A 23,996-nucleotide genomic window follows, 5' to 3' on the forward strand; every position below is an offset into this window, starting at 1 on the left:
AATAATAAAAAGGCAAAGCATTGATTTTCAGGTTGTTCAATTTTGTTCTAGGCAACTTTTTCACTGAGGCAACAACGGGCCCTTAGTCTAATAGACTAAAGTCCCTCCCACCCACGCAGAAGAAAATGCTGCATTTAGGGATTTAAAACGGCACTTTAAAGCTTGGAGAGTTTCACATCGTTCACATAAGATCCCCTTCTGGAGTGAACAGAGGTGCCTTTTATTAGCTGCGCTTATGGAAGAATTAGTTTCCAATAAAAGGAAAGTAGGTACTACTGAAGGGCCTTCTAATGTTAATAACCTTCTCCCCTAGGCACAAAGCAACAGCACAAGATGAGGAAACCCGAGGGGGGGGCTCGCTGCCCTCTCAGGCCAACAGGACTCAGTTTCCGAAGCAGGGCAGCACCCTCCCCAAGAAGCCACCCCGTACGTGGGCCTCGGGTAACATCATTCTTCGAGAAGAGCGGGAATCTCGCCCTCCCCGCGGAGGTGTGGAACTGCAAGACAGATAGCAAAGCCGGTTGTTTTCTCCCCAGGCCTAGGCCACGAACGCCCAGGGACGTCACCAGAGCAGGAAGGGCCCAACCAACAACCTTCCCCTCGCTGAGGCGCCCTCCGGCTCGCCTGCCGCCTCTCGGCTCAGCGGGGGTGTCCTGCGCGCTCTCCAGGCGGCATCGCCACCCAACAGCTGGGCGCGCGCCCCAGAACTGGGGGGTCGCGGGCCGGCACGCGCCCCAGAATACGGCTCTTGCCCAGCGGCCAAAGCTTCGAGAGCCGATATCCGGGCCGGGAACGCGCACGTCGGCGACCACGCGCACTGGAAGAGCCGTACAGCGCGCGCGCCCCCGCGCGTAAAAACAGGCTGGGCCGCGCGCCCACAGCAGCGCGCGTTCGCGCGCCGCGCCCACCCGAATACCCGGTCCGCCCCTCCCCCACCCACGGGGCGGGGGCGCGGGAGTCCAGGGACGTTCTCGGCTCCGGAATTGCCCCGAAGTCTCCGGGGCCCAGCGGCAGAGAACCGTCCGCCCCCGCCCGCCGTTGTGTGAGGTGGGCCCGCTGTCCCAGGCCCGCAGCCTTGCCGCATCCTCGCCCCCACCGGAGCCCTCACCCGGCGACGTCACCGCCGCCTCCGCTCTACCCGCCGGCCCCGCCGCACAGTCCGGGGCCCCGGTTCTGCCGTCGCTGCTCCCAGACCGACAGGATTTTCTCCTCACAGCTCCCTGAGCGCCATCTTACATTCAACCCGCACAGCCAATAGGTGCCGAATGCCCTTCTCGCGAGAATTGGAGCACCGGATCCCGCGAGAGCTGGTACTGCCTCCCAGCCAGACTTAAAGGGAACGCTTCAGTCGGGGAGGGAGGCCGCGCCTCCGGCTGCTGGCACCGAGAGAGGAGCGCAGGGTGTGGGGCGGGTCGCCCCGCCCACCGACGCCCCTTCATGAGGGGCGGAGCCAGGGCTGGGGCTCGGCCTAGCCGTGGGTCCTGGGCTGGCTGCGGCTCTAAACTCGCTCTGTGGACCCACCTTCCCGCCGTCTGCCTGAGCCTCCTTTGGTCGCGAGGCCCCACGCGGGGCGGAGCCGGGCCCTGCTCGGCCTCTCGCTTAAGGTGGCCCCCACAACCTCTGACCTGGTCCCGGCGTCCCCAGTCTTGCCTCACCTGAGAAGTCCCTGGGTCACCCATCTCCTGGAGAACCTAACCTCTGGGACCTCCACCATCTGCCGCCATCTGAGTTCGGCCTTCCGCCGTCAGGTCCACCTTAAAGCGGGCCTCGGGTAGCCTGGTGTTTGTATACAGGGAAAATGTGGAAGGCATTAAAGCTGCAGGCACATGCAGGCCTCACCAGCAGCCCATACTTCCCGAGGGCGACCAGCCTGCCATAGACCCTTATTGTTTCCAGGCCTTTGCACTTATTCCTCTTGTCCGGGCAAATTCTCCCTAGTCCTTTGGGATTCCCCTCAGAAGTCACTTTCTGAGAGTCCTCTTTTCTAAGGAACATTTCGGGTCAGAAACCCCTTCCAGCCTTGCACAAGCCCCAGGGAGTCCTCTCCCACATAGTGCTTGGCCACCCAGGTCTCCCCTCCCCTAGGTGGTGAACTTGGAAAGCCACTGCAGCATTTATGCCTCATCTCACTGTGCCTGGCACATAGTAGGCACTGAATAATTGTTTGCTAAATGATCACACTGGGAGCCAGGCTTTTCCTCATCTTCAAGCAGGTAGACACAAACCCTCTAAATCCCTCTGCCCCAGAAACAGCATCCCAGGGCCCTCCATTCTCTCAGACCAGGTACAGAGGATATTAATCCTGCCCAAGCCCCTCCCCTTGAGCACCAGTGGTTTCAAAACTGTCTGCTCTATTCTGGGGAAACCCATTCTCACAAACAAAATGTGCGCAAGGCACATTTCCACACACAAACAGCATGTCTCCAGGGCCCTCAGATGCTAGAAGGACAGACAGATAACACATAGAATGCAGAGAGGATTTAGCTGTTCTTTATTAACATGGGATTTGGGGTGGTGAAGGCACCCCCAACATCCAGGAGGATGAGGTAGGTTCACAGTGGTTCCAGCTCACACCTTTCTCGGGTCCTCCTTCAGTGTGACAGTTCGGTTGAAGACAAGCTGAAGGGCAGAGCGAGAAGAATGACCACCAATCTGGAACCAGGCCAGGAGGCCTGGGTAAGTTGCACCATAGACACCTCCCCATAACTCCCTCCTTGGTCCCTTAGAGAAGGACCAAGGGTAAGGAGACTTAAGTTCTCAATAACTTTGTGACTTTGGGTAAGGGATTGGATGGCTCTGGTCCTCAGTTTCATAAGGAATATAACAACCCCTATGCCTACCCCCTACTGAGGAGTAAAAGGCAGGTTCTATACAAAATTTTGTGTATGGACCTAACCTCTGAGCCAGTTTCCTCATGAATAGAATATAAATGCCATCCCCACTCCCTACCTCAGGTGGTGATGAATAACTAAGGGAATACGGCCAGAGTGCTTGGTGCAGTGAATGGCAGCCACTGTTAGTGCTGTGGAAAGGGGCAGGTGGGTAAAGTCAAGCACCTGTCCCTGGCAGCTGTCTGGATCCACAGAGAAGTACCCAAGGCGCTCAAACTGGAACTTATCGAAAGGCTTTGCCAGGGCCACAGAGCAGTCCACTAACGCTGCCTCCACCACTTGTAATGACACCTGCAAAAGGGGACTCAGGCAGCCATCCAGCCAGGAAGGCCCACCACCCTCACCCCACACCCCATGAGCCTACCGGGTTCAGGTCACTTAAGAATCCACCAGGCACCTCAGTGGGATCTTCAGGGTTCTTGTGCTGGAATCTACAGGCAGAGTGAAAGTGAGACCCCCAGCAGGGCAGCCACAGCAGGCAATGCCCATCTTGTACCTGCTCCCACCCCAGCTCTGTTCACTCACAGTCGCTCATAGAGGCGAATCTCACATATCAAAGGCTGTGACACCCAGTGAATAAAAGCCTTGGGCTTTTCTCCAGCATCTGCCTGTCTGCAGGTCACCTCCAGGCCCTCCACACAGCCACTGGGGCCCTGAAAGTGGGGGAAGGGGGTGCTGCAATGAGACTTAGGAACAACCACCAGGACTGCAGGCTACACTTAAATCCTGGCCCCAGCAGGCAATGCAGTATGAAGATTGCAGCGGGCTCTCACCTTGACAACATGCTGCAGCTCAATGACATAGCCTGTATGCCTCAGGCCCACAGGCTGGCCCCAAGCCAGGCGCTTATAGCCTGGCTCTGGCTCCTAGAGGTAGGAAGTGGGGTGGACACAAGGGGCTGCAAAGGTTAGGCAAGTATGAGAGGCTTCTCCCCCACCCCCATGTCTGGCAGGGGTTGGTTCATCAGAAGGAAAATGTACATGAACTGACAGAAGGGATGAGGAGATAAAAGGACCCCAGGACCATACTCAGCAGCAAACAGGACCTTCTACCCCCATCATTCACCTCCTTGAAGTCAGTCCTCTCAATGAAGACAACAGGTGCAAAGGGAACCTGATGGAAGCCCTTGGTCTCATCAGCTGGGAAGTTGGGGACCTGGATGTCCAAGGACTACAGCAGGAGACAGGTATCTGAGTCATGCCAGGACTCTCATACTCAGGCCCAGGTGTACATACACACACATAAACACTCTACGGCCGGCCCACCTTGGCAGCAGGAAAGTTGGTGATGATGACCCGCAATGACTCCAGCACAGCCATGGCCCGTGGGGCGGTGTCATTCAGCACATCACGCACACAGGCTTCTAGAAGATGTGGCTCCATCGTGGTCTGTGCCACTGTCACCCCCACCTGGCAGAAAAGTTAGCATCAGTTACAGCCACAAGCACAAACTGCTGCTCTCAGCCCCCATCTGCCCATGCAACCCACTGGGCTTTACCCGGGCACAAAAGTTGTTGATGGCCTCAGGTGGAAAGCCTCGCCGTCGTAGGGCAGTGAGTGTGAAGAGCCGTGGATCATCCCAGTCCCTGTGGATAAGCATGGGGTGAGAAGGCCTTTGGCAGCACATGCCACTAGTACCACCAACTTTTGATGAGCCAACAGCCACACCTACCGCACAGCACCCGCTGCTACAAGCTGGAGGATCTTCCTCTTAGAGACAACGGCATAGTGCAGGTTGAGGCGGCCATACTCCCACTGCACAGGGCAATAGACATCCAGTGCGTTGCACAGCCAAAAGTAAGAAGAGCGTCTGGGGTGGGAGAGTAGGGTTAGGACTGGCCACCTCTGGGACAAAGGAGAGACCACAGGAAGGGCTGCTGGAATCCCACTGGCCCTACCCACCCCATGGGCCCAGCTCCCTCACCGCGCCTGGAATTCCTTGGTGCAGAGTGAGTGGGTGATGTGTTCGATGGAATCACAGAGGCAGTGTGTGTAGTCGTAGGTGGGGTAGATACACCTGTGGGGCATAGGCAGTGGGCCCCACCATCCAGCCCAACTCTGCCCTACCCATCCAAGGCCCACTGCCCTGCTCCACAGCCCTGCCAACCCACCACATGCCCACACCCACCAGCTGTCCTCTGTGCGGTGGTGAGGTGTATACTTGATTCGATAGGCCACAGGATCCATCTTGCCATCCTCCATTACTAGCTTCATCCGCAGCGTGGCCTCACCCTCCGAAAACTTGCCCTTGCGCATTGCCTAAGGGGAGCAAGGGCTCAGGCTACCTCTAGGCACAGAGGCATCTCATCCTCAGCATCTTGGCCCACTCAAACCTAGCTGAGCCTCCACACCACACCTCAAAAAGCAGCAGCGATTCCTTCACAGGACGGTCCCTCCAGGGCGAGGGCAGAGAGTTGTGGCCTTTGAGCTCCTCCCCTCGCTGGTGGCATACATAAGCCTGACCCCTGTGGGGAAGGGATGTGAGTGCACAGCATGGCCGTGACCTGGTCAGCCTGCTTGGCTCTATGTCATGGCCCTGGCCTCACCTGCGGATAAGCTCCACAGCCCAGGCATACAGCTGGTCAAAATAATCAGAGGCATATGTCACCTTGTAAGGTGTGTAACCTGGGGCCAAATGAGACATAGTATGAGCAGCCAGCCAGAAACATTTGATGGCAGGCCATCCACTGACCACCAGCCCTGCCCAGGCCTTGCCCAGGCCTTGCCCAGTCCATACCCAGCCAGGTCACCATGTCAGAGATGGCAGTGAAGAACTTTGCTTCCTCCTTCTCAGGGTTGGTGTCATCAAAGCGCAGAAAACAGATACCATTGTTGGCCTAGGGGAGTTGCAGGTTCTGTGAGCTCCCACATCATCCGTCAGACCTCATGGTCCAGCTCATCAAACTAGGACGTTCTCAGAGCTTTCTCATGTCAGAATTAAAAATGCTTTCAAAAATTCCTCATCTTCCTATATCTAAATGCTCCAGATAAGGTTATCTCTTACACCAACTTGGGACAGAGAGCATAGCCTCTTTCTATGCCAAGGGCCTGTACTGGCAATTCCCCAAATTTGAACTTACTGACTCACCTCAAAGTTTTTCTCCAATGAACCCAATGGATTCCTAGCTATCTGTCACACATGTGGTTCCCCTCATGGCCTCTGCCCATCTAGGCACATTATCAGGAGCAGAAGGCATGGCAGGAGGGACACCTTTCTGGTATCCAGTCACGGGAGCAACAAGTGGTCATATGGCTTGTCAGGTTCATAGACACATGCTCACCTTAGCATAGCCAAAGTTGAAATTGATGGCTTTGGCATGTCCAATGTGCAGGATTCCATTTGGTTCTGGTGGGAACCGGGTACGTACCTACGAGGAGGAGGATGAGAGAAGAGGAATGAGGTCAGAGCTCAAACTACCCTGAAGAAACGATGTCCCTTCCTAGGGAGGACATGGGGATGGGTGACATAGGGCAATATGGAGGCAGCCCAGGCACCTAGGCAGCTTGCCTGGCCACATTCCCACACACCTGCCCCCCAGTGATGTCCAGGTGCTGCTTCAGTAGATCCATGGTGTGTGGAGTGATCACATAGCCTGGAGTCTTGTAGTTCTCACCTGCCAGGACCAGAACAAGCCTGAGGACCATGCTGTAGCCCAAGGCTCCTGGCCCCAGGGGCCTGGCTGCAGGAGTCACTGCCAAGATTTAGCCCTCCCCAGGTTTTAACATGCATGCTCACCGGGCTTGTGGAACTTAAGGGCCTCCCCCCGGAGCTGCTCCATCAGAGACAGGGTCTGGCCAGCAGCCTCACCTGCAGAGAAGAAACCAAGGAAAACTTGTCCTCTAAATATAGCTACCATATCCAGGTCAGGGAGATACCTATTGCTACAATCCATATTCTGCAACCAGAATAGATATAGAGCCAGACTTCTTTTGTTTGTTTGTTTTGTTTTGTTTTTTATTGGAACATAGTTGATTGTACATATCTGTGGGGTACAGCACTGAATATCAATACCTGTGTGCAATATGTGATGTTCAAGTCAGTATAATTAGTATATTCATCACTGTACAATGCAATCAATTTTCATGGCCTTTACCAATTCCTCCCTTTCCCCCTGAGCCAGACATCTGAGGCCTCTCAGGCCAGTCTCCAGGCAAAGGGAACAAAGGAAACACCAGGAATCCCAGTCTTGAGGCAGAAGGGTGCTGAGTGAGCCAAGGGCCTGAGGAGCCTGGGCTGTAAGGACCCTTCAGAAAAAATGCTCACAAGTCAGGTAGCTGAATGTGACAGGAGCCTTAAGTGTCTCACCATTCTCCACCACATCCTTTGCTGTCCTCCTATCTGTTTCTTCCAGCCGAGCCTTTGCCACCTGAGAGAAATCCCAAAATAGCATCAGAACCTCTCCCAGGCAGGGTCTAGGGATCACTGGGGTCAGACACTCCCTTTCCCGGCCTGAAGTCTCACCTTACCCCACTTGCCCCCAGGGACCCAGGTTCATGCCCAACCCTACCTTGGGCTTCTTCTCCAGATCAGCCTCCATCTTGGGACCCAGAAGGTGGAGGACCTTAGCAGAGACCGGAATCAGGCAGGGACAGAAGTGTCCTCTTGCAAGGGCCACCTGACAGACCCCACCCACCCACCTAAGGGCTTCCTGGCCTATCTACTGGCACTACATGGAAGAACCTACCTAGCCCATCCCACTTCTTCTCATGTGGTTCTACTGGCCTCAAATGTTCTCTCCTTCCTGAGAGTCCATACTGGGCCTAGGTAACAAGGACTGCTGTTTACAGAGAGAAACCGTGGGCCCAGCATCAAAATAAGCAATCTAACTCAGCCATCACCCTCTTCTGATTCTATACCAGCACTCTCAGATGAGGTCACTTCACCCCTATTTATGGGATGAGGAAACTGACATTTAGAGTAAAGTGACTCACGCCAAATTAGGCACAGCCCAGAGGCCCAAGTCTTTCACTACCCAGTCCGGTGCTGCCCCTTCCACACTGGGTTATACTATCCACCACCAGAATAGGGATAGGTCTTTTCCCACTTTTATCCTTCAGTGGATTCCAGGCTTTGTCCATGCCAGGGTCTTTGCCAGCTTCAGCTCAGGGAGGTACCTACCTGCATGTCCACTTCATGCTTGATCATTTTGCCATCTGCCCACTTGAGCACAGCCCGAGCCTCTCCTAGAAGAAGCATGGGCACAAGGAGCTGAAGGAAGGCAAAAGAGGGCACTCCCTACTTTTCTTCCCAAGGAAAGATCCTGGCTGGTCACAGGAACCAGTGCCTGCACCCAGCCAGACCTATTTTAAGGTGATCCTCACACCGGCCAGCCGCCAAAAAAAAAAGAAAAAGAAAAAAATGTGATCCTGCTCCTTCCCCCACTTCCCTCTCATTCATACCCAGAAGAGAAAGCATGACCAGAGAGAACAATGTAGTTTGCTGCCCCAGGCCCTGCTCACCCATCAGTAGTCCCATGTTGAAACGGTAACGCTCCACCAGGAGCTGGGGCCGATGCCTATTTATGGTGGCCTCCACCTGCAGAAAGCCAAACCATGTCTTCAGAGACATTCTAGGAATCCATACCCCCACCCTGGGTCTTTCTGGGTAGAGGACCTAAGCCACTCCTTTCCAGAGCCAGGACTGGGGAGGCAGCCCATGCATGGGGAAATACTCACAGCCTCCTCAATCTGCTCTGGGGTCACCATGACACCCACACCACATTCCTGTTCAAAGTCCACGGTGTTGATGGGGTCCAGGGGGTGACTCTGCACATATTCAAGGGCAGCTGAGAAAGGAGAGCCAATGAGTATGTGGCATCTCAACTCCAATAGGTGGGTAGACAGGACCCTAACTGCATGAAACCTCAAGTACAGTTTGGCCTACCAAGGTGTTATCCTGGCACCACCCTAGTGAGGTCCTGAGGCCACAGAGAAGAAGCATGTGTTCTGAGGAAGGTTCTTCCTCAGACCTAGACAGTGCCCGTGTCAGTCTCATGAGAGGCCGCCCCCTCCATGCCTTAGTGCCTGTGCCGATTTAGGTATCTAAAAAGAAACTGGGAGACTTGGCAGAAAAGGCAGTTAGGGGTGTTGGCTAAAGGGAGAGTCCGGAGGCGGAACTGGCAGAACAGGCAGGGGTCTCACCGCTCAGCTGGGGCTCAGTGTGGATCTTCTTACTGGCTACATAGCTCACGAGGAAAGAGAGACGCCGGGTATCCCGGAGTCGGGAAGCCAAGCTGTATAGCAGGGTCCCGGTAGCCTTGTCGATAGTGGAGCCCAGAGTCTGCTGCGCCTGCGTTCAGAGAGATCAGGAAAGAAGCCCGACGCCCAGTGAGATAGGCTGGAGCGTGACAAGGGATCGGGATCGGGACCTGGCCTCGCGCTGCGTTGGGACACAGTCGGCAGCCCGGGCCAGCGGCAGAGGGACTCGCACCTGGGTCGCAGCCTTGCGCAGCTGCGCGCTCAGAGCCGTGTTCTTGAGCGTCTCCCGGGCCTTGTGCTCGCTCAGGCCGAGGCCGGTGAAGAGCGACAGGGAGTCTGCAGTCGCCATCGGAAAGCCACCGGAAACCAAAAGAAACTTTGGGCTCAATCAGCACGTCGGCATTCGCCCACTGACCAATAGGAGAGCGAAGTCTCCGGGAAGAGCCAATGGTGAGAGCCTTGGCGGGAGGGGGCGGGGCTGTCAAGGGTCGACGACGCCATTTAAGGGACAGAGGGTAGACCAGCCAAGGTTTTCCGGCGCCTTACTTCCGTCTCCGTGGTCCCGGCCTCATGAAGAGGTGGGGAGCAGCGGGACTTTAGGAGGAATTTGCTGCGGACCTGCAGGGAAGGTGTTCGTCGCCGAGGCAGGTGCGTGGACATGGCCTTTTGCTCTTCGACTTTTTTTTGTCACCCGGGGAATTCGATCCCAATACTGTTCTTGGGAGCAAATGTGAGTCCTGTCGCATTTTTTACGTCACCGCTTTGGAGTTGTCATGGAAATGGTCGAGCTAAATGAAGCTGAGATATCCCTGGTGAAAACTCCAGCGCAGAGAATGTGCGAGAATGGTCGATCGAGGGACCCCATAAGTCCAGCACTTTTTAGGTGCCTACCCAGGCACACCCGGTCAAAAGAGAGAAAGAAATGGTCTGGGCCAGGAGGGACCTCGCAGTTCAGTGATGATTTGGCTTTAAATCTCGTGCCACACTTACTCCCCTTGCCAAAACATGCAAAAATCATGAAAACCACAAATTATATATTGAAATCGCTCTGCAGGCCTTTGAGAAGCTATTTTATTGAGATTGGGTCAGATGGTCCTACATCTGGATCCCATATGATGACCACGTACTAGGTTCTGCCCAGGGCTACATGCTGCATCGGTATCCAGGTCCAATTCTGTGTCCTGGGGCTTGGCCCTATGGCCCCAGCCTGATGCCCAGCCCTGGAGTGCACTGTGCAAGGAAGGCCAGGTGCGGGAGTTGAGCAGGGGATACAGCACAGTTGTGCTGTGGACAGGCACCGAGAAGCAGAGCTGTGCCAAATTTGCAGCTGCAGGGCCGAGCCCGTGGCACACTCAGGAGAGTGCGGCGCTGGAAGCGAAGTGACGCTCCCGCCGCGGGTTTGGATCCTATATAGGAATGGCCGGTGCACTCACTGGCTGAGTGCTGGTCACGAAAAAGACAAAAAAAAAACAAAAACAAATTTGCAGCTGCAGATGACCAGCCCACTACAAAGGTGCCCACGATGAGCAGAGCCATGCAAAGTGGTACTTGATGCTGCCTTTCATTGCTGCCATTTGTTGCATAGCCACCATCATGAAGTCCTGCAGGTCTGGTGATGGCCCCCTTACTAGGGTCAGGCCTGTATTCCCTTCCCTGGTTCCCTTATGTTACCCTGTGGACCCTGTGGCTTCATGTCCCAGGATGAAGCAGTAGTTTTACCAGTACCACCAAGAATACCACAAGTGGTAGTGGCAATACCGGTGGATGTCCAGCTAGTCTTCTGGAGCCCTGTGACTTGTACAGAGCAGAAGCGTGAAGTTGTAAGGACCCAGCCTGGGGGTTAGCCTGCCTGCCTGAGCCCCTGCCACTTTTTCCAGGAAAGTCAAAAGAAAGTTGACCAAGGAAAAAAGCCAGGCAGCAGCCAGCAAGGCCCACCTATGGTATGGGGAGAGGTAGGGTTCAGCGGTTAGGCCCATGGAGAGATCCCTGTTGCATAGGCTGACAGCAGAGGCAGTAGAGTCTGCAGAAGGGTACAGGATGGCAGGCTGAGGAGCAGCAGGGCTTCAATCAAAGGTGGAAAAAGGCCCTTGATCAGTGTATCCAGCATATGCAGGCCAATGATAGCCAGCCTCTCGGGCACTTGGGGCTGCACACAGTAAAATCCCAGCACAACCCTGTCGCAGTCCACAGAGGCTCTCCAGCAGTATCACAGCTGCCAGCACCAGCACACAGATCAGCAATTCCACCATTTCTGCAGGGTCCCACACCCAGCTCTCCAGGCCCTTCCCCATAGCCAGCAACCCCACATTGCCTTTGTGTTGTTGTTCCCACCAAAAAATAAGCCAACATTGGTCATGGGGCTAGCTTCTTCCAGGAGCTCCCTCTGCTCACTACCATTCCTAACTCCAACTGAGGCTGAGGGCTACTAGCAGGGTCTACACGGTAAGCTTCATGTGAGATTGCCTGCATACACTTGGGGATAGGGATGGATCTAGAGGGCTACCACAATCCTGCTCCATATCTGCCTCTGTCTTACTTCCACTCTGGCTTCTCTAAACACACCTGCCTCATGAGTGTGTATGATCCCCATCTCCTTCCAGCTAGAGATGCCCACCCGATCCTGAAGCAATTGGAGAGAAGAGGGTGCACTACCCACAAAGGGAGGCAAGATTTCTTACAAGACTTGCCCTTGCTATGTGTGTGTACACAGTTGCAGAGGCTCTGAGGCTGAGACCCACTGTGGCTAAATAGCCTGGGGCAGATGTCAAGAGCTGAGATCTCAGGAATTCTAGGGTTTTTTTGTTTTGGTTTGGTTTTTGGTTTTGGTTTTGGTTTTTAGGTCTCAGGGACACTTAAGGGAAGAAATAGCCTGGCAGGGCCCAACACCCTCCATCCAATAGGAAGTCAGACAGGATTAGCTCTGGTCTTCTCCGCCTGTCCTCTTTTCAGAGCAGGATCTCCACTGTTTTCCTCCTGCTGTGTTCTCCCCTCAGGGATGCAGATGGTGTTCAAACTACAGCAAAGGAAGACCTGAGAGTAGGAAAGGAGGAGGCGAATCCCCCAGCACCTCCTCTGTCCTCCACCAAGTCCTCCCTGACCTAGTCTGTCAGCCTAAGGCTGTTCCAGTGCCTGCACCTTTTATGCAATGCTATCAGCTCCAGAGCCTCACAGAGAACTCCTCTACCCCTTGGGTGTATTGAGATCTTGACAATGATGCCAACCACAGCCACCTCTACGTGGGACCCAGAATCAAAGGGCAGCAGGCAGGCTCCAGAGAGCTGATGGCACTGGGGACTTCATGACCCACTGAGCATGAGTTGGCACCCCACCATCTGCCCTCAGACCAGAGCACTTTCAGGGTAACACACACACACCCCCAGATGATGGGGAGGGAGGGGAGGTAGTCATAGCATGTGGTGGATCATAGTCACTAAGTCTGCTTATTTATTATTTATTTTTAAAATATATTTAAACAGCAGCAATCACTTCCAAAATGCAAAAAAAAAAAAATTACAATTTTTAGAATAAAATTATAACGTTTATAATGCAGGTCAGAAAGAATTGAAGGTACAACTGAGAATCAAATCACTCAGCACTGGAGGCAGCTGGAGAAACCAAGACCCACTGGTCAGGGGCCAAGCTGATGAGAAGTCCCAGCCTATAAAGTCCCACCCTGAAATCATACACCTTAACTCCCCGCTGATGGAGCCAGTGTCCTCTGGGTTAGAGAAAGAGAAGCGGCAAAGAGCTGGCCCTCTGAGAAGGATCTCCCAAACCCAGTCCCCCCATCAGCCAGGGACCTGCTAATCGACCTCCTCCATGTTGCTGTAGTTGGGGGCTGGGCGGTCCACAGGGGGGGCGAAGCGTTCGGGGGCTGTCCGCGTGGGGGCCACCTCGGGGGCCTGGCCAGGGCCTAGTCCCTGCAACAGAATACGAGGACAGGGGTTGGGGGCTGCCCAGCATGCCGCCTGGCATCCCGGGGGTGCTGGCTTGGAGCCCCGGCACCCAAGGGAGGGCCCCAAGGCAGGCGCAGACAGCAGCAGCATTGAGACAGAGAGACGAGATCGGGCCTGAATAGTCTCGCTTTATTAACGCTTTAAATACAGGAATTAGCTTGGGCAGGGCCAAGCCCCAGGCCAAGGGTCAGAGCAACAGGAAGAATGGACAGACAGCTGGGTGGATACCCAATCTGGTGTGCTCTGCCCCTGCAGGGGCCACAGTCCCCATCCTCTCCCACCAGATGCACACACTCAGGTTCAAAGCCCCAGAGCTGTTCCCCATGACAAAGGCATGGCCTGGTGGGCAGGCAGGTGGGCCAGCTCACAGCAGCTGCCTGCAGGCAAGCTCATCTCCAGCGACTCTGAGATACCAGAGGATAGAACACGTTGAGCACGAGGGCCACCAAAGCTGCCATGGTGCCCAGGACAAAGTACCGGAGGCAGCCCTCGTCTGGTGTGGTAGGGCCACGTGGCGGGGGGCCCACCCAGTCTTGGGGCCCCCAGAGACCCAGGGGCTCAGGCCCCTCAGGCACCAGCTCCTCCTCGGCCTCCAGCTCCTGCCAAATCCGGGAAGCCTATAGTAGGCGGAAACGGCCATCAGCACCCAGGAGTGGGGGACACCCAGTGTCTCTGTGACCGCTGGCCATAACAGTCCTGCCTGGGTGACTGGGACTAACCCCCCTGCATTCCAGATCAAGCAGCAGAGAGTAAGCAGGCAGCCAATCTCAGCGTTGTCTAGACTGAGAGCAACAGGGTGCGAAAATCTTGACAGTATTCTGGCCCCCTTAAGACAACTTCCCAGTCCACATGCAGCTTCCCATGGAGGTGGGTGGGGGGTTATCTGGTCAACTTTTTAGTCTAGGCTTCCCACAGAGGGAACTGGCTCATGGAATAAAGGGCTGCCAACCCCAGGGCAATTTCCTTGCTCCCTCATGCCAGGCCCTGACCACTGCTTTCAGTAGGGATTTCTCTGAGCCTGACAGACAGTGCTCAAAGGAGGAGAGAAGGCAGAAAGGCAGCCAGTCAGAAAAGAGATGTGATTGTGCGTATGGCATACAATGTCAGTAAAAGAGACAAGACCCTGAAGGCTCAACAGTAATAGATGCTCACCTCAGAGAGTGTGACAGCCACCCAAGGCTGTGGCCAGCCCAGATAGGCCCTATCCTGAGTGCATGCCAGAACACAGGGATGATCACAAATGAGAGTCTATGAGTTGGCATGTGGGGAGCATGTAGAGGGAAGCTGAGAGTGTGTCAGGTATAATCTATTTACATAGTGCCTAGTGATGTTCAGAGCAGTTGCTTGACCTGTGCGAAATGGGTGCCTATGTGCTTGCCAGTGGCAACATGTTGGTGTGCATGCACCTTTGTGAATGCCCCTAGGGCACATGGATGCCTCTGGATAAGACTGACGTAAAGGAGCCCTGTCTGCAACTCTCACGAATCCCAGGGCTTGAGGGGCCTATGGCTGAAGGAGAGGAAGCTGTCCTCAACCCTGCTCCACAATCTGAGTTGATCCCCACTAACCTGTGAATCTACCCCATGCCTCACCTGGCTGGCAGCAGCCTCAGCTGCAGGGCCTAGGTCTGGGTGGTGCTCAGAGTGACCTTCCCTGGGGGGCCTCTCCACAGGAGAGTTCCGCCGGCGGTAGAAGAGTACATAGGCATAACGCGTCACGATCTGGCTCTCGTCTACTGTGGTCACCGTGCTGTCATCAAATAAGCGCCAGCCTATAGCAGGGTGGGAAGAGTATGAACATAGCCTGCACCACAATGCTTACTACCTATCCTGCTGGCTGTGTGTGCCCTCACCCACGTCACTGCGCTGGCTGCTGCGATCATTGGGCAGGCGTGCACACGCAGTATAGTGGCCACCGATCATGCCTCCATAGTGGTTGATGACAGCATAAAGGTCGTAGCTGGGCAACTGCTCCTCTTTCTGACCAATGCAGAACTTGCTCAGGTCCAGGTTCCTGCAGTCCCAGTCAGGGAGGGGTGAGGTGGTCAGCAGGTGCCCAGGATGCCCACCCTGGCCCCCCCATGCCCTGCCCACAGTCACCAGGGTCCACTGCTCACCGAACAGGGAACTCGACCAAGTCATTGATCTTGTCACGCCAGATGAAACTGCGAAAGGAGAAGCGCTTGAGCTGCACGATGAGCACATTTGGCAGGCGCCACAGCAACAGCTGCTTGGAGGCTTCACGATGCTGTTTGCATTGTGGGCAGTACCTGGTAGGGGACAGAAGTGGGGTCAGGATCAGCAAGTCTCCCCTCCACCCTGCCCCACTACCTGCCTGCTGCTCTGTTCTCACCAGGCCTCCTCAGGTGCCAGCACCTCAGGCCGTGTGAAGAGATTGAGGCACTGGTCCAGGGTAAAGTGGCCAGCACGGGCAGCCTCCCCAGCAGAGCCTGGATCCTCAGCACATTCCAGCTCCTTGGAGGCTACCAGCACAAACTCCTGCAGGCGCTCATTGTTCCGCCAGACAAGGGCCAGGCTACAGTCATCACCCAGCTCCAGTAGGGTCTCTCCTGAAGATAGATAGGGAGAAGGGTTATGAAGCTGTGGAGAACAGCCAGCCCAACCCGCCTCCTGGCTCCCATCCACAGCCTCAGACATCACCTTTGTCCTCTAGTCGCTGTTCTCGGTTGGATGTGTCTATTTTATAGATGAAGAACTGGGGTGTGTGGGCATTCATGGTTTCACTTGGATGTTGGTACCCAGGCACAGCAGCTGCGAGAGAACATAATGAGAGTTCCCCTGCCCATCAGGGCCTGAACAATCTTCCCCCAACGTCTCTACCTCTCAGTCCAGCTTCCAGATCCTTTCACCAGATCTTACCTTCAGGCCGGGATACCTTCTCACCAGCAGGCAAGGAGCCAACCTCAGTGGGCCCACTGGCCAGCATCTCAGAAGAAATTCCACTGGTGCTGGGCACAGGACCCCGATCAGGGGCTGCCCATGCCCGGGGAACCCCTGTGTCACCCTCAGCTACAGGGGTCACCAACTGGAGCTCAGGTGGCTGAATGGGGTCCCTCTCACTGTCCTCAGCCTCCAGGGAGCTAGTGGAGAGCAGTGTGGTGCAGCCAGGGCCCTGAGTCTCCAAGGCCATGCGGCCAGGCTGGAAGGGTGGCTGGAATACACTCACAGAGTACCTGGCAATAGACAGCAAGGCAAGTAAGAATCCTGACCAGCCAATCTAGCATCTCTGAGCACCTCTACCCTCCACCTGTCCCACCCCAGTCCAACCATTGGGCACTTACCGGGCATAGCCCTCTAGGAGCTGAGCAAGACGGGCATAAGTGAGGCGTGAGGCAGGTACACTGACCAGGAAGGGATAACCAATGTTCTCAGGGCGGCAGAGGCCCTTGTGGTCAGGCCAGTGTGTTTTCTGGCAGAGCCTGGAGGGAAGGGGGAGATAAGGATAGGGCCTTAGCTTCACCTTCTATGACTACATATTGGGGGCTAGTCTTAGGCCCTGGGAACTGAGTATGCCAGCCCTGCCTCCCCCAGGGCCTGGTAAAGTAGGGTAGCAGGTGGAGAGCTTAAAACATATGTGCCTTTGTGTGGAGGGGTGGAGCAGGGTGGCAGGTGGTAGGTAGGGAGGAAGGGTGGGGGGCGGCCATGGGGGTCCTCACTGGTTACAGTAGCCCACACGATAGCAACGGGTACAGCGCTTCAGCTTTTCATCCTCCGACTGCTGCTTTCGCTGGCAGGCTGCACACTTGGAGATGGGGATGCTGGGCACCTGGGGGCGCTAGGGTGGGTTGTCTGGCTCAGCAAGGCCAGGCAGGAGTACGCCCGCCACCCCAGGACCCTATACCATCAGGTTGGCCCCCACTCACCTGTTGCACCTCTAGCACCACTACCCGCTCCTTAGCCAACTCTGGGGATAGCAGCTCAAAGCAGAGAAGCACGTCAGATGGGGACACAGTGTCCAGTGAGTGGGAGGGCAGGAAGACACGGTGGAAGCGATTCTTAATTACCTGCAAACAGCGAACACATGGATCCCATGTGAGGATAAGCCATTTCCCCAGCCCTGTCCTAAGAACGCTTGGCCCTGCCTTGGGTCTATGGGGGCAGGGGTGGGGTTTGTGGGCCTCTGTTGGCACCAGTCTTAGTGCCCAATAGAATTAAGGAGACTGGTGCATCAGAGAGACTGAAAGACCAGGCCCAGGACAGGTATCAACCACACCAGTTCCCCAGTGCCTCTACCGTGCTATAACTAGCAGGATCCTGCTAAGACTGCAATATAATATTATGGAGGAGCCATATTTGAGGAGTCTCGTCCCTATACCTACCCCACTGAGAAAAATGGCACCGCTAGAATAAAGGCTAGGAACCTTTGGGGAGGGCCAGCATGCAGATGTGGGATAAAATGAGAGAGCAGCAGGATGGAGGGAGAACCATAGTGAAAGGAGGGACAATCCTATAGCTCAAGCTCCCTGGCTGCAGAAGGAAAAGCAGTTGGGGTCCACCACTGAAAAGAGGAGTAAACCCTGACCAATGGCTGGGAACTGGTCATTTCTATTGCACAGCCCAAATGCCTGGTTTCAATCATGCCTCAAACAAGAGCACAGTGCCTTCTTTTGTGCAGTCACATGCATTTTTATATGTGTGTGTGCAAATGCCAATGGCTGTACACACATGTCTACATACGTAAGAGTGTGGGGAAGGACAGACATACCTCAGCCAGACGCAGGTTCTCAGGCTTCACGTGGACGCTCTGAGAGAGAGAATCCAACACTTCACTTGCACTGGAGTTCTCCTTGCTAATGCTCACCAGGAACTGTGGCAACAAGGGTAAAGTCAGTGGAGGAGGTGGGCCAAGTTCTCTGAGATAGCCCAGAGGATAGGGGCTTACTACTCACCTTGACAGGCTTGCTGTGGGGTTCTCGGGCAAAATAAAACACAGGGAGAACCTTCTGCTTCTGTGGTAAGGGCACTGGCAGGTAAAGGAATGGGTCAAAAGTGATGGATACCTATGGATACAGAGGTGACACTGGGTGGCTGCACAGGGAGTGGGAGACAGGATGCTCATGCCCAAAGAGCCCAATCCACTCCCTCTGATGACTCTCAAGACCCTCACAGTCAACCAGCAAACTCTCAGGCTTGAGAACACTAGATGGAGAAGGAAGGCCCACTAGGAGAGAACAATTGCTCTGTCACTTGAGGCCCTGCTCAGCTTAGTCACTTTACTAATTTGTCCCTCACCTGCACCCCATATGCCTTTCCAATCTTACCCACGACCCTGCCACACCTTACCTTTGCCACACCACACCTTTGAGCCCAAACATCATTTTCACCTCAGTCAGGAAGCCTACCTTGCCTGACTTCTTCAGCCCACAGAGGAGTGTAAGGCCTCCCTGCCAGCTTCCTTGCCCAAACCTTGCCCCCAGCACCTGAAGATGTATATGCCTGAACCTAACCTGATTAGGCTCACTGAGCCAAACTAAGGGGCCTCTTTCCAGGGGAACCCATCATACCTTGGCACATACAGGGCACACCAGCTTCGACTTGTACTGGCCCTGAAATAGGTCCACGATGAAAGAGTCATTCCTCATCTTGTGCCGCTGCCATGCTTCCTCAGCCACCACCTGAGAGGCAAGGTGGTGAGAACCAAGGAGACATGGGGACTGAGACACACATGAGACATGCCCCCATCAGTCCCCTACCCTGACCTCATCAGGCCGCCCATCTGAGTCCACTGTCTCTGTGTAGGGCTTGTTCTGGATACGATTCAGGTCCTCATGCAGCCCGTCCAGCAGGAAGGCCATGAATTCCTGGGCATCATGCTGTGCATAGCCTGTGAACTGGCTGGCCTTGCTCGCCACAATGGCCTGGATGCAGGGGACAAAGTGTGAGCATGAAGCCCTAGCAGCCACTTTACACTCAGCTTGCTGGCCCTCCCTGTCCTCTCCAGCCCAGGGTGGGAGTGGCCACAGCTCACCTTCAACTTAGAAGGTTGGAAGGCATGGTGGGTGCCCTTCCACAGCGCCCGGAGCAGCACAGCAAAGCCAATGGCCAGACGCCCACCAGTCCCCAGCGGGTTGTTGTAGTTGATCTCGGACTCAAAGGAGCGGTCTAGGTAAAGCACCCAAGCAGAGGTGTGAGGGGTGAAGGTACCTGCTCTGCCCATACCCCAGGATCCAGGCCCTGCCCTCACCATGGAAGAAGTCCCGGAGTTCTCGAGTGTTGGACAGAGACTGAATGACGCTGTTCATGAAGCAAGTGTTGCCTAAATTGACAAGGCCAGTGAAGCCTGGCAGACACACCTTCTTCTCTTCCTCCTCCTCCTCCTCCACACTGTCTCCGCTCACGGGGCTGTGGGGCATCGGAGGCACCATACATGTTGGTTTGGGCTGTGAGAGCAAAGTGGACATGAGAGAGCAGCCCTGAGGCTCTCCAGCCTCCATTCTTATCCCTTCCTACCCCAGGAGTCTCACCGAGGCCAGGTGTGGCTCTGGCTTTGGGGTTACATGTTCCACAGGGGTGCGGGCCACCACACCATCCAGCCCTGTGTCCTCAGATCGAGCCTTGGGTTTATCCTTCTCCACAGCCCGGGATTCGTCCTGGCCTGTCAGGGGGTGGGGGGCACCTCCTGGTGGGGTTGAATCCAGAGGGGTTGGACCTGTCGGCACGGCAACCTTTGCACCACCCACTGCACCTTAAAAAGGGGGAATGAGGGGGCTGGTGGTTAGCAGCATGTGACAGGGATGTGGGTCCTGGTCATGCAGGGGTGGGCAATGAAGGGAGCTCGTGTGCAGACCTCGTGCAGCTGGGGCCTCCAGGCCCCCCCAGCGCTGACTCTGCCGCTTACGAAGGCAGATGTCGATGCGAGAGGCCGTGAAACAGAAGGTGCACTGCTCTGGTTCAATCAGGTTCCTGCAGGAAAAGGCTGAACTCAGGGACTTAGGTGGAGTGGGTGTCATGCTAGATGGGCCAGGGAGATGGAGCCCAGGATGGGAGAGACACAATGGTAGGGCCAGGCACCACCCACCTGAGCTTCACCTGCCAACGGAAGATGGTGTGGGGCCCACACCCCAGGTGCAGCCTCAGGAAGTTTCCATCCCTGCAGAGGCAGAGCAGGACAGGAGGAAGGGTAAGAGGAAGAGCATGAGACATGCTGTCCTATCTGAAGCATACTGTCTGCCCCATTGCCTGCCGACCAACTCACCTGGTCTGGAAGATGAGCGTGAAGTCCTGCTCGCGGAAAAGTACTCGAGAGGTGTCCCTGTGGATCTCTTTCACATACACGTGCACCACCACTGAATCTGGCCCCTTCTCATATGAATCATTCTTGACAAATGCCAGGTTCACCATGGGCTCAGGCTCTATGTTGAGACCACGGCTCAGTGCCAGCCAGGACAGGTTATAGCCTGTTGCTATTCTATGCCCTACCAGACCACCAACCTTGCAACCCAACCTAGGGCTCTGCCTGCCCACCCCCAACCCCACCTTTACCATCCACCAAGGTTCCAACATCTGCGGCCACTGCCATCTCCTTGACATGGTCATCTTTTCCAGGGTCTACGCTCTGGGCCATGGCTGGAGAGACTGGGTCATTCCTGGGGGACACTGTCTTCTCTCCTGCCAAAAGGGCTAAATTCTCCTCTGAGCCCAGGAGGCAGGTTTGGGGGTTCAGCGGTGGTACACATAGCTGTTCCTCAGCCTCAACCTATTATTGGCAAGATTGCAGGCAGGATCAGTCCTGGTTCTGGCAGGTGATTCCCACACCAGTGCACACCCTTTCCGCCCATCTTCTAACACCCAAACAGACACCCAGCTCTCACCTGGGTGGCCAGGTCAGCCAGGAAGGGTGGGGCATCGCCCTGGGGTCCAGGGCCAACCCTGGACCCTTCCCCCTCTGGCCCTCTGCGGAGATGCACAGCCCTCTTGGCGCTGGGCCCTGCCTGGGCCCCGGGGCCAGCGCCCGAGCCTACCTCACCACGGCCCTGGGCCCGCTTCTGGTTCCGGGCCTCCTGCTTAGCCCGGCGGGGCTCAGGGCATGGTTCCAGGGCAATGGGAGCCAGCTCCTGCCCATTCTCCTGGCACCGCAGTCCTGGTGCCAGCTCCTGGCTCCCTAGAGATTTCTTCTACCAAAGATACAGCAGTTAGGTCCTGTCAACTTACACTGGGTATCCCCACCCTACCCTGTACTGGAACTCACCAGGAGAGAGGGCCACGTGAGCAGAGGCACCTTCTTGGGCAGTGCCAGCTGCAGGAGACCACCCTTGCGGGCCTGCACTTTGGTGCAAGAACTTTCTATCTCAGCATAGAAGACACCCCCCCATTGCCGACCACCTGGAGACAAAGTAGGAGCAGTGAGCTGGGGTGGGGAATATCAGAGGATTCAAATACACTGCTGTGCTCAGGACAGATGGACGCACCTGGAAGCCGCACCACACAGTCCGTGTCTGTGAAAGCAGCATCCACCTCATCCAGCCGCAGGGGACCCATTCCTACACGAAGCTTGACAATTACTTCATCTGCACTCTGCCTCCAATCGAGCAACAACTCTGTAGGGGGAGTGGCAAAGAGGACATGAGGGCCTCTACAAGCTCCTGATGGGGATAAGCAAGTAGCAGAGACCCAGCCCTAATGGGACTGTTCCAGGTGGGAGCTAAATGCCCAGTGTCCCCTCCACTCTCCTAGCACCCAAATGGCCCGTTCATTACTCACCCTCTTTGGTCTGCTCCTCTTGAGGAATGGATACTGACCCTGACAACAAAGGAAAGGGTGACAGTGATAGGGAGACAGTCTCTAAGACCTCACCACCCCACTAAGCACCATCTTCTTCATCTCAGCCAAGTACCTCAGGCCCCAAAGCTGAATCTCTATCCAGCCTACTATGGGTCCTTCTCTCAGGATCAAATCAGTACAGAGGAAACAGCAAAAAAGTCATCTCCCAACTCCCAATCTGTATGCCCATCAAGAAGGGAGGAAGAGGAAAAGACCACACGTGCTTTAGGAATGCCACTCCCACCTCTCCTGGGATCTCCATCTTTGCTCTCCTGGTTTGCTCGATCCTTCTGCTTCTTCTTACTAGCGGCCTCCTCCAGTCCTGGGGGCCCCCTCCTCGGGTCTGTGGCACTGGACCCACCAGACATCTTGAGCCGCTTAGTCGACAGCCAGAGTGCCCCAGGGTCGGCAACGGTGTCTGGGTCAGGGCTGCGGCGCTTTCTTCCTGGCCCAGCTATCTTGGCAAGTCTTTGAGGCCAAATTCTCCAGCAAGGAACTAACAGCCTAACAAAAAGCGGTCAGTAATCACTGCCAAGGCCCAACAACTTTCTTCTTGGCTATAGCCAGGGCTCAGCAGCCTAGGACACTCCTAACCCTACAGAGCAATATCTCCTCATCACCTGAAGACAACCATGGACACTCTCAGGCTATTCTGAAGAGAGAACTGAAAATACAAGTAGCAGCAACCGCTTCTGGCCAAGCTTCCTAGATACCTGCCATAACAGACCCACAAAGCTAGAAGCCTCATTGAGGAGGTGCCAGGTCAAGGCAGTCATGGCCTTGGACCAGGCTCCTCCACCAATCTGGAGAGGAGCCATGGCTCCAGCCCACAGGGCTGGCACTCTGAGCAGGGTGCTCACTTTTCCTTCACTATCACTGGCTGCTTAGTCACCACCAAAGAAGTAGAAGGTGGAGGAGTAAGGCAGGAAAGGAGGAGACAAGCAGCAGAAGGACCAGGCTCTGTGGCTGCAAACAGGCCTATCCCAGGTGCTGCCACTGCCCAGAAAAAGTCCTGAGGCTAAGGTGGCCCACCTGCCTCCTGCCAGCTCCCACCCTCATTATAAAACTGCTCATATGCACTGCATGGTCTTTCTCCATCCCGAGAGATTCCTTTCGCCACCTACAGTCCCAAGCACAGAGGGGCTGAAGAGGGTATCTAGATGTCACACTAGCCCTTCAGCAGCAACCCCATTCGAGTGTTAAGGCAGGACTGACATCCAGTTTGAGACTGCAACAGACATCATCTTCCCTTCCAGGCCCTTTCACTTAACAGCTCTGAGCACAGGGACCTCTTACCCAGTTTCCCACAAGCCCGCCAGTAAATTCTGGACTCTTCCTCCAACCAAAATTAATTTCTCAAAACCAGACACTGAGATGAAGGTAGGATGAACCATGGATCCAGAACCCTAGCCTCAAGTTCAGCCTCAAGTAGTAGGACAGATAGTGATTAGTCTGTGTTCCTCTGAGTGTGGGGGTGTGGGAGGGAAGGGGGAATGCGGGGGTGGCAGGATACTCCTCTACGGGTCAGATGCGGCACTGGTGGGCTGGATCTTTAATGATGGCAGGTTCAGAGCAGAGGGGCGGCTACCCGCCGCCTTCTCCTCACACCCAGACCGCGGCCGACAGCCGCGTCCTTCTCCCATGCTCTGGAGCCGTCGAGGAAAGAAAGGGGCTGTCTAGAGACCCAAGCCAGCCTGATACGGCTGCGCTGGACTACTAACCACAAACCAGCAATCACCCAGGCCGGACTGCGACCCAGCTCCAGCCTCCGACCCCCAGGCCTGCAACCATCTCCTCCAGAAAGCCGCCCTCGCTCGTTACCAGTCCTCTCCGAGGCGGGAGGCCAGCAACCAGCGTAGCATAACAGCCCAGCCGGCGTCGGTGGGCTTGGCACACCGCAGGGGTCGAAGGGTCGGGGCTGGCACGGCCCGTGACCTTGAACAGGCCGACCCGGGCCCGCGCCGCGGCCTCCTCGCTCCGGCCAAACCGGCGAGTTGCGGCCCGCCCCACTCACCAAACGAGACAGCCGCCGCCAGCCCTCTTCGGGCCTTGGCAACCCGCTCTCGGTTCCGGTTCCGGCGTCAGATCGGTTCCGGTTCCGGCGCGCCCCTCCCCCGTTCCGGCGCCGCCGCTGCCGCAGCCGCCGCCACCACCTCCTTAGCTGCTTGTTTT

General features: G+C 55.7%; 3 protein-coding genes across 33 annotated transcripts in view; all 3 read right to left on the minus strand.

The window, feature by feature from the left end:
• Window positions 1–1,263, minus strand: part of QRICH1 (glutamine rich 1) — a 43,315-nt gene extending 42,052 nt beyond the window's left edge. For 3 of the 5 annotated variants that reach the window (XM_063114709.1, XM_063114710.1, XM_063114708.1), the window contains exon 1: window positions 1,109–1,263. The gene's annotated coding sequence lies outside the window, so the exon portion shown is untranslated. Of the gene's footprint in view, window positions 1–430; window positions 496–593; window positions 736–1,108 lie in introns of those variants that run through there. The other 2 variants (XM_063114711.1, XM_063114712.1) reach the window with 2 other exon arrangements.
• Window positions 1,264–2,468: 1,205 nt separating this feature from the next.
• On the minus strand, window positions 2,469–9,444 carry QARS1 (glutaminyl-tRNA synthetase 1). Its single transcript, XM_063114661.1, has 24 exons — window positions 9,321–9,444; window positions 9,032–9,179; window positions 8,567–8,676; window positions 8,351–8,426; window positions 8,010–8,074; window positions 7,399–7,452; window positions 7,197–7,257; window positions 6,627–6,698; window positions 6,419–6,504; window positions 6,172–6,258; window positions 5,628–5,727; window positions 5,437–5,515; window positions 5,247–5,355; window positions 5,019–5,149; window positions 4,815–4,907; window positions 4,563–4,700; window positions 4,389–4,476; window positions 4,157–4,300; window positions 3,957–4,061; window positions 3,665–3,757; window positions 3,417–3,544; window positions 3,256–3,322; window positions 3,057–3,182; window positions 2,469–2,619 (listed from the first exon to the last, which is right to left on the minus strand). Exons 1-24 carry the CDS (start codon window positions 9,435–9,437, stop codon window positions 2,569–2,571), a joined length of 2,328 nt encoding a protein of 775 aa, XP_062970731.1. The 5' UTR covers window positions 9,438–9,444; the 3' UTR covers window positions 2,469–2,568.
• Window positions 9,445–12,567: 3,123 nt separating this feature from the next.
• USP19 (ubiquitin specific peptidase 19) lies at window positions 12,568–23,974 on the minus strand. 27 transcript variants are annotated; one of them, XM_063115235.1, is made up of 27 exons: window positions 23,839–23,974; window positions 22,069–22,328; window positions 21,765–21,803; window positions 21,473–21,601; window positions 21,253–21,386; window positions 20,876–21,178; window positions 20,547–20,760; window positions 20,260–20,416; window positions 20,083–20,154; window positions 19,852–19,967; window positions 19,529–19,749; window positions 19,249–19,444; window positions 19,033–19,166; window positions 18,764–18,922; window positions 18,569–18,679; window positions 17,954–18,064; window positions 17,770–17,871; window positions 16,928–17,068; window positions 16,721–16,839; window positions 16,346–16,483; window positions 15,924–16,237; window positions 15,705–15,815; window positions 15,397–15,613; window positions 15,161–15,313; window positions 14,897–15,057; window positions 14,637–14,815; window positions 12,568–13,008 (listed from the first exon to the last, which is right to left on the minus strand). In XM_063115235.1, the coding sequence occupies exons 2-27, from the start codon at window positions 22,190–22,192 to the stop codon at window positions 12,892–12,894; spliced, it is 3,972 nt and encodes a 1,323-aa protein (XP_062971305.1). In that variant the 5' UTR covers window positions 22,193–22,328; window positions 23,839–23,974; the 3' UTR covers window positions 12,568–12,891. The 27 variants fall into 27 exon arrangements, with proteins under 27 accessions (XP_062971305.1, XP_062971308.1, XP_062971296.1 ...); XM_063115238.1 differs by lacking the exon at window positions 23,839–23,974 and adding an exon at window positions 23,646–23,828 and having other exon boundaries at window positions 19,529–19,743; window positions 20,876–21,175; XM_063115226.1 differs by lacking the exon at window positions 23,839–23,974 and adding an exon at window positions 23,646–23,828 and having other exon boundaries at window positions 20,876–21,175.
• Window positions 23,975–23,996: the final 22 nt, after the last annotated feature.

The sequence above is a fragment of the Cynocephalus volans genome, chromosome 11 (assembly GCF_027409185.1).
Source record: "Cynocephalus volans isolate mCynVol1 chromosome 11, mCynVol1.pri, whole genome shotgun sequence".
NCBI classification, from domain to species: Eukaryota; Metazoa; Chordata; class Mammalia; order Dermoptera; family Cynocephalidae; genus Cynocephalus; species Cynocephalus volans.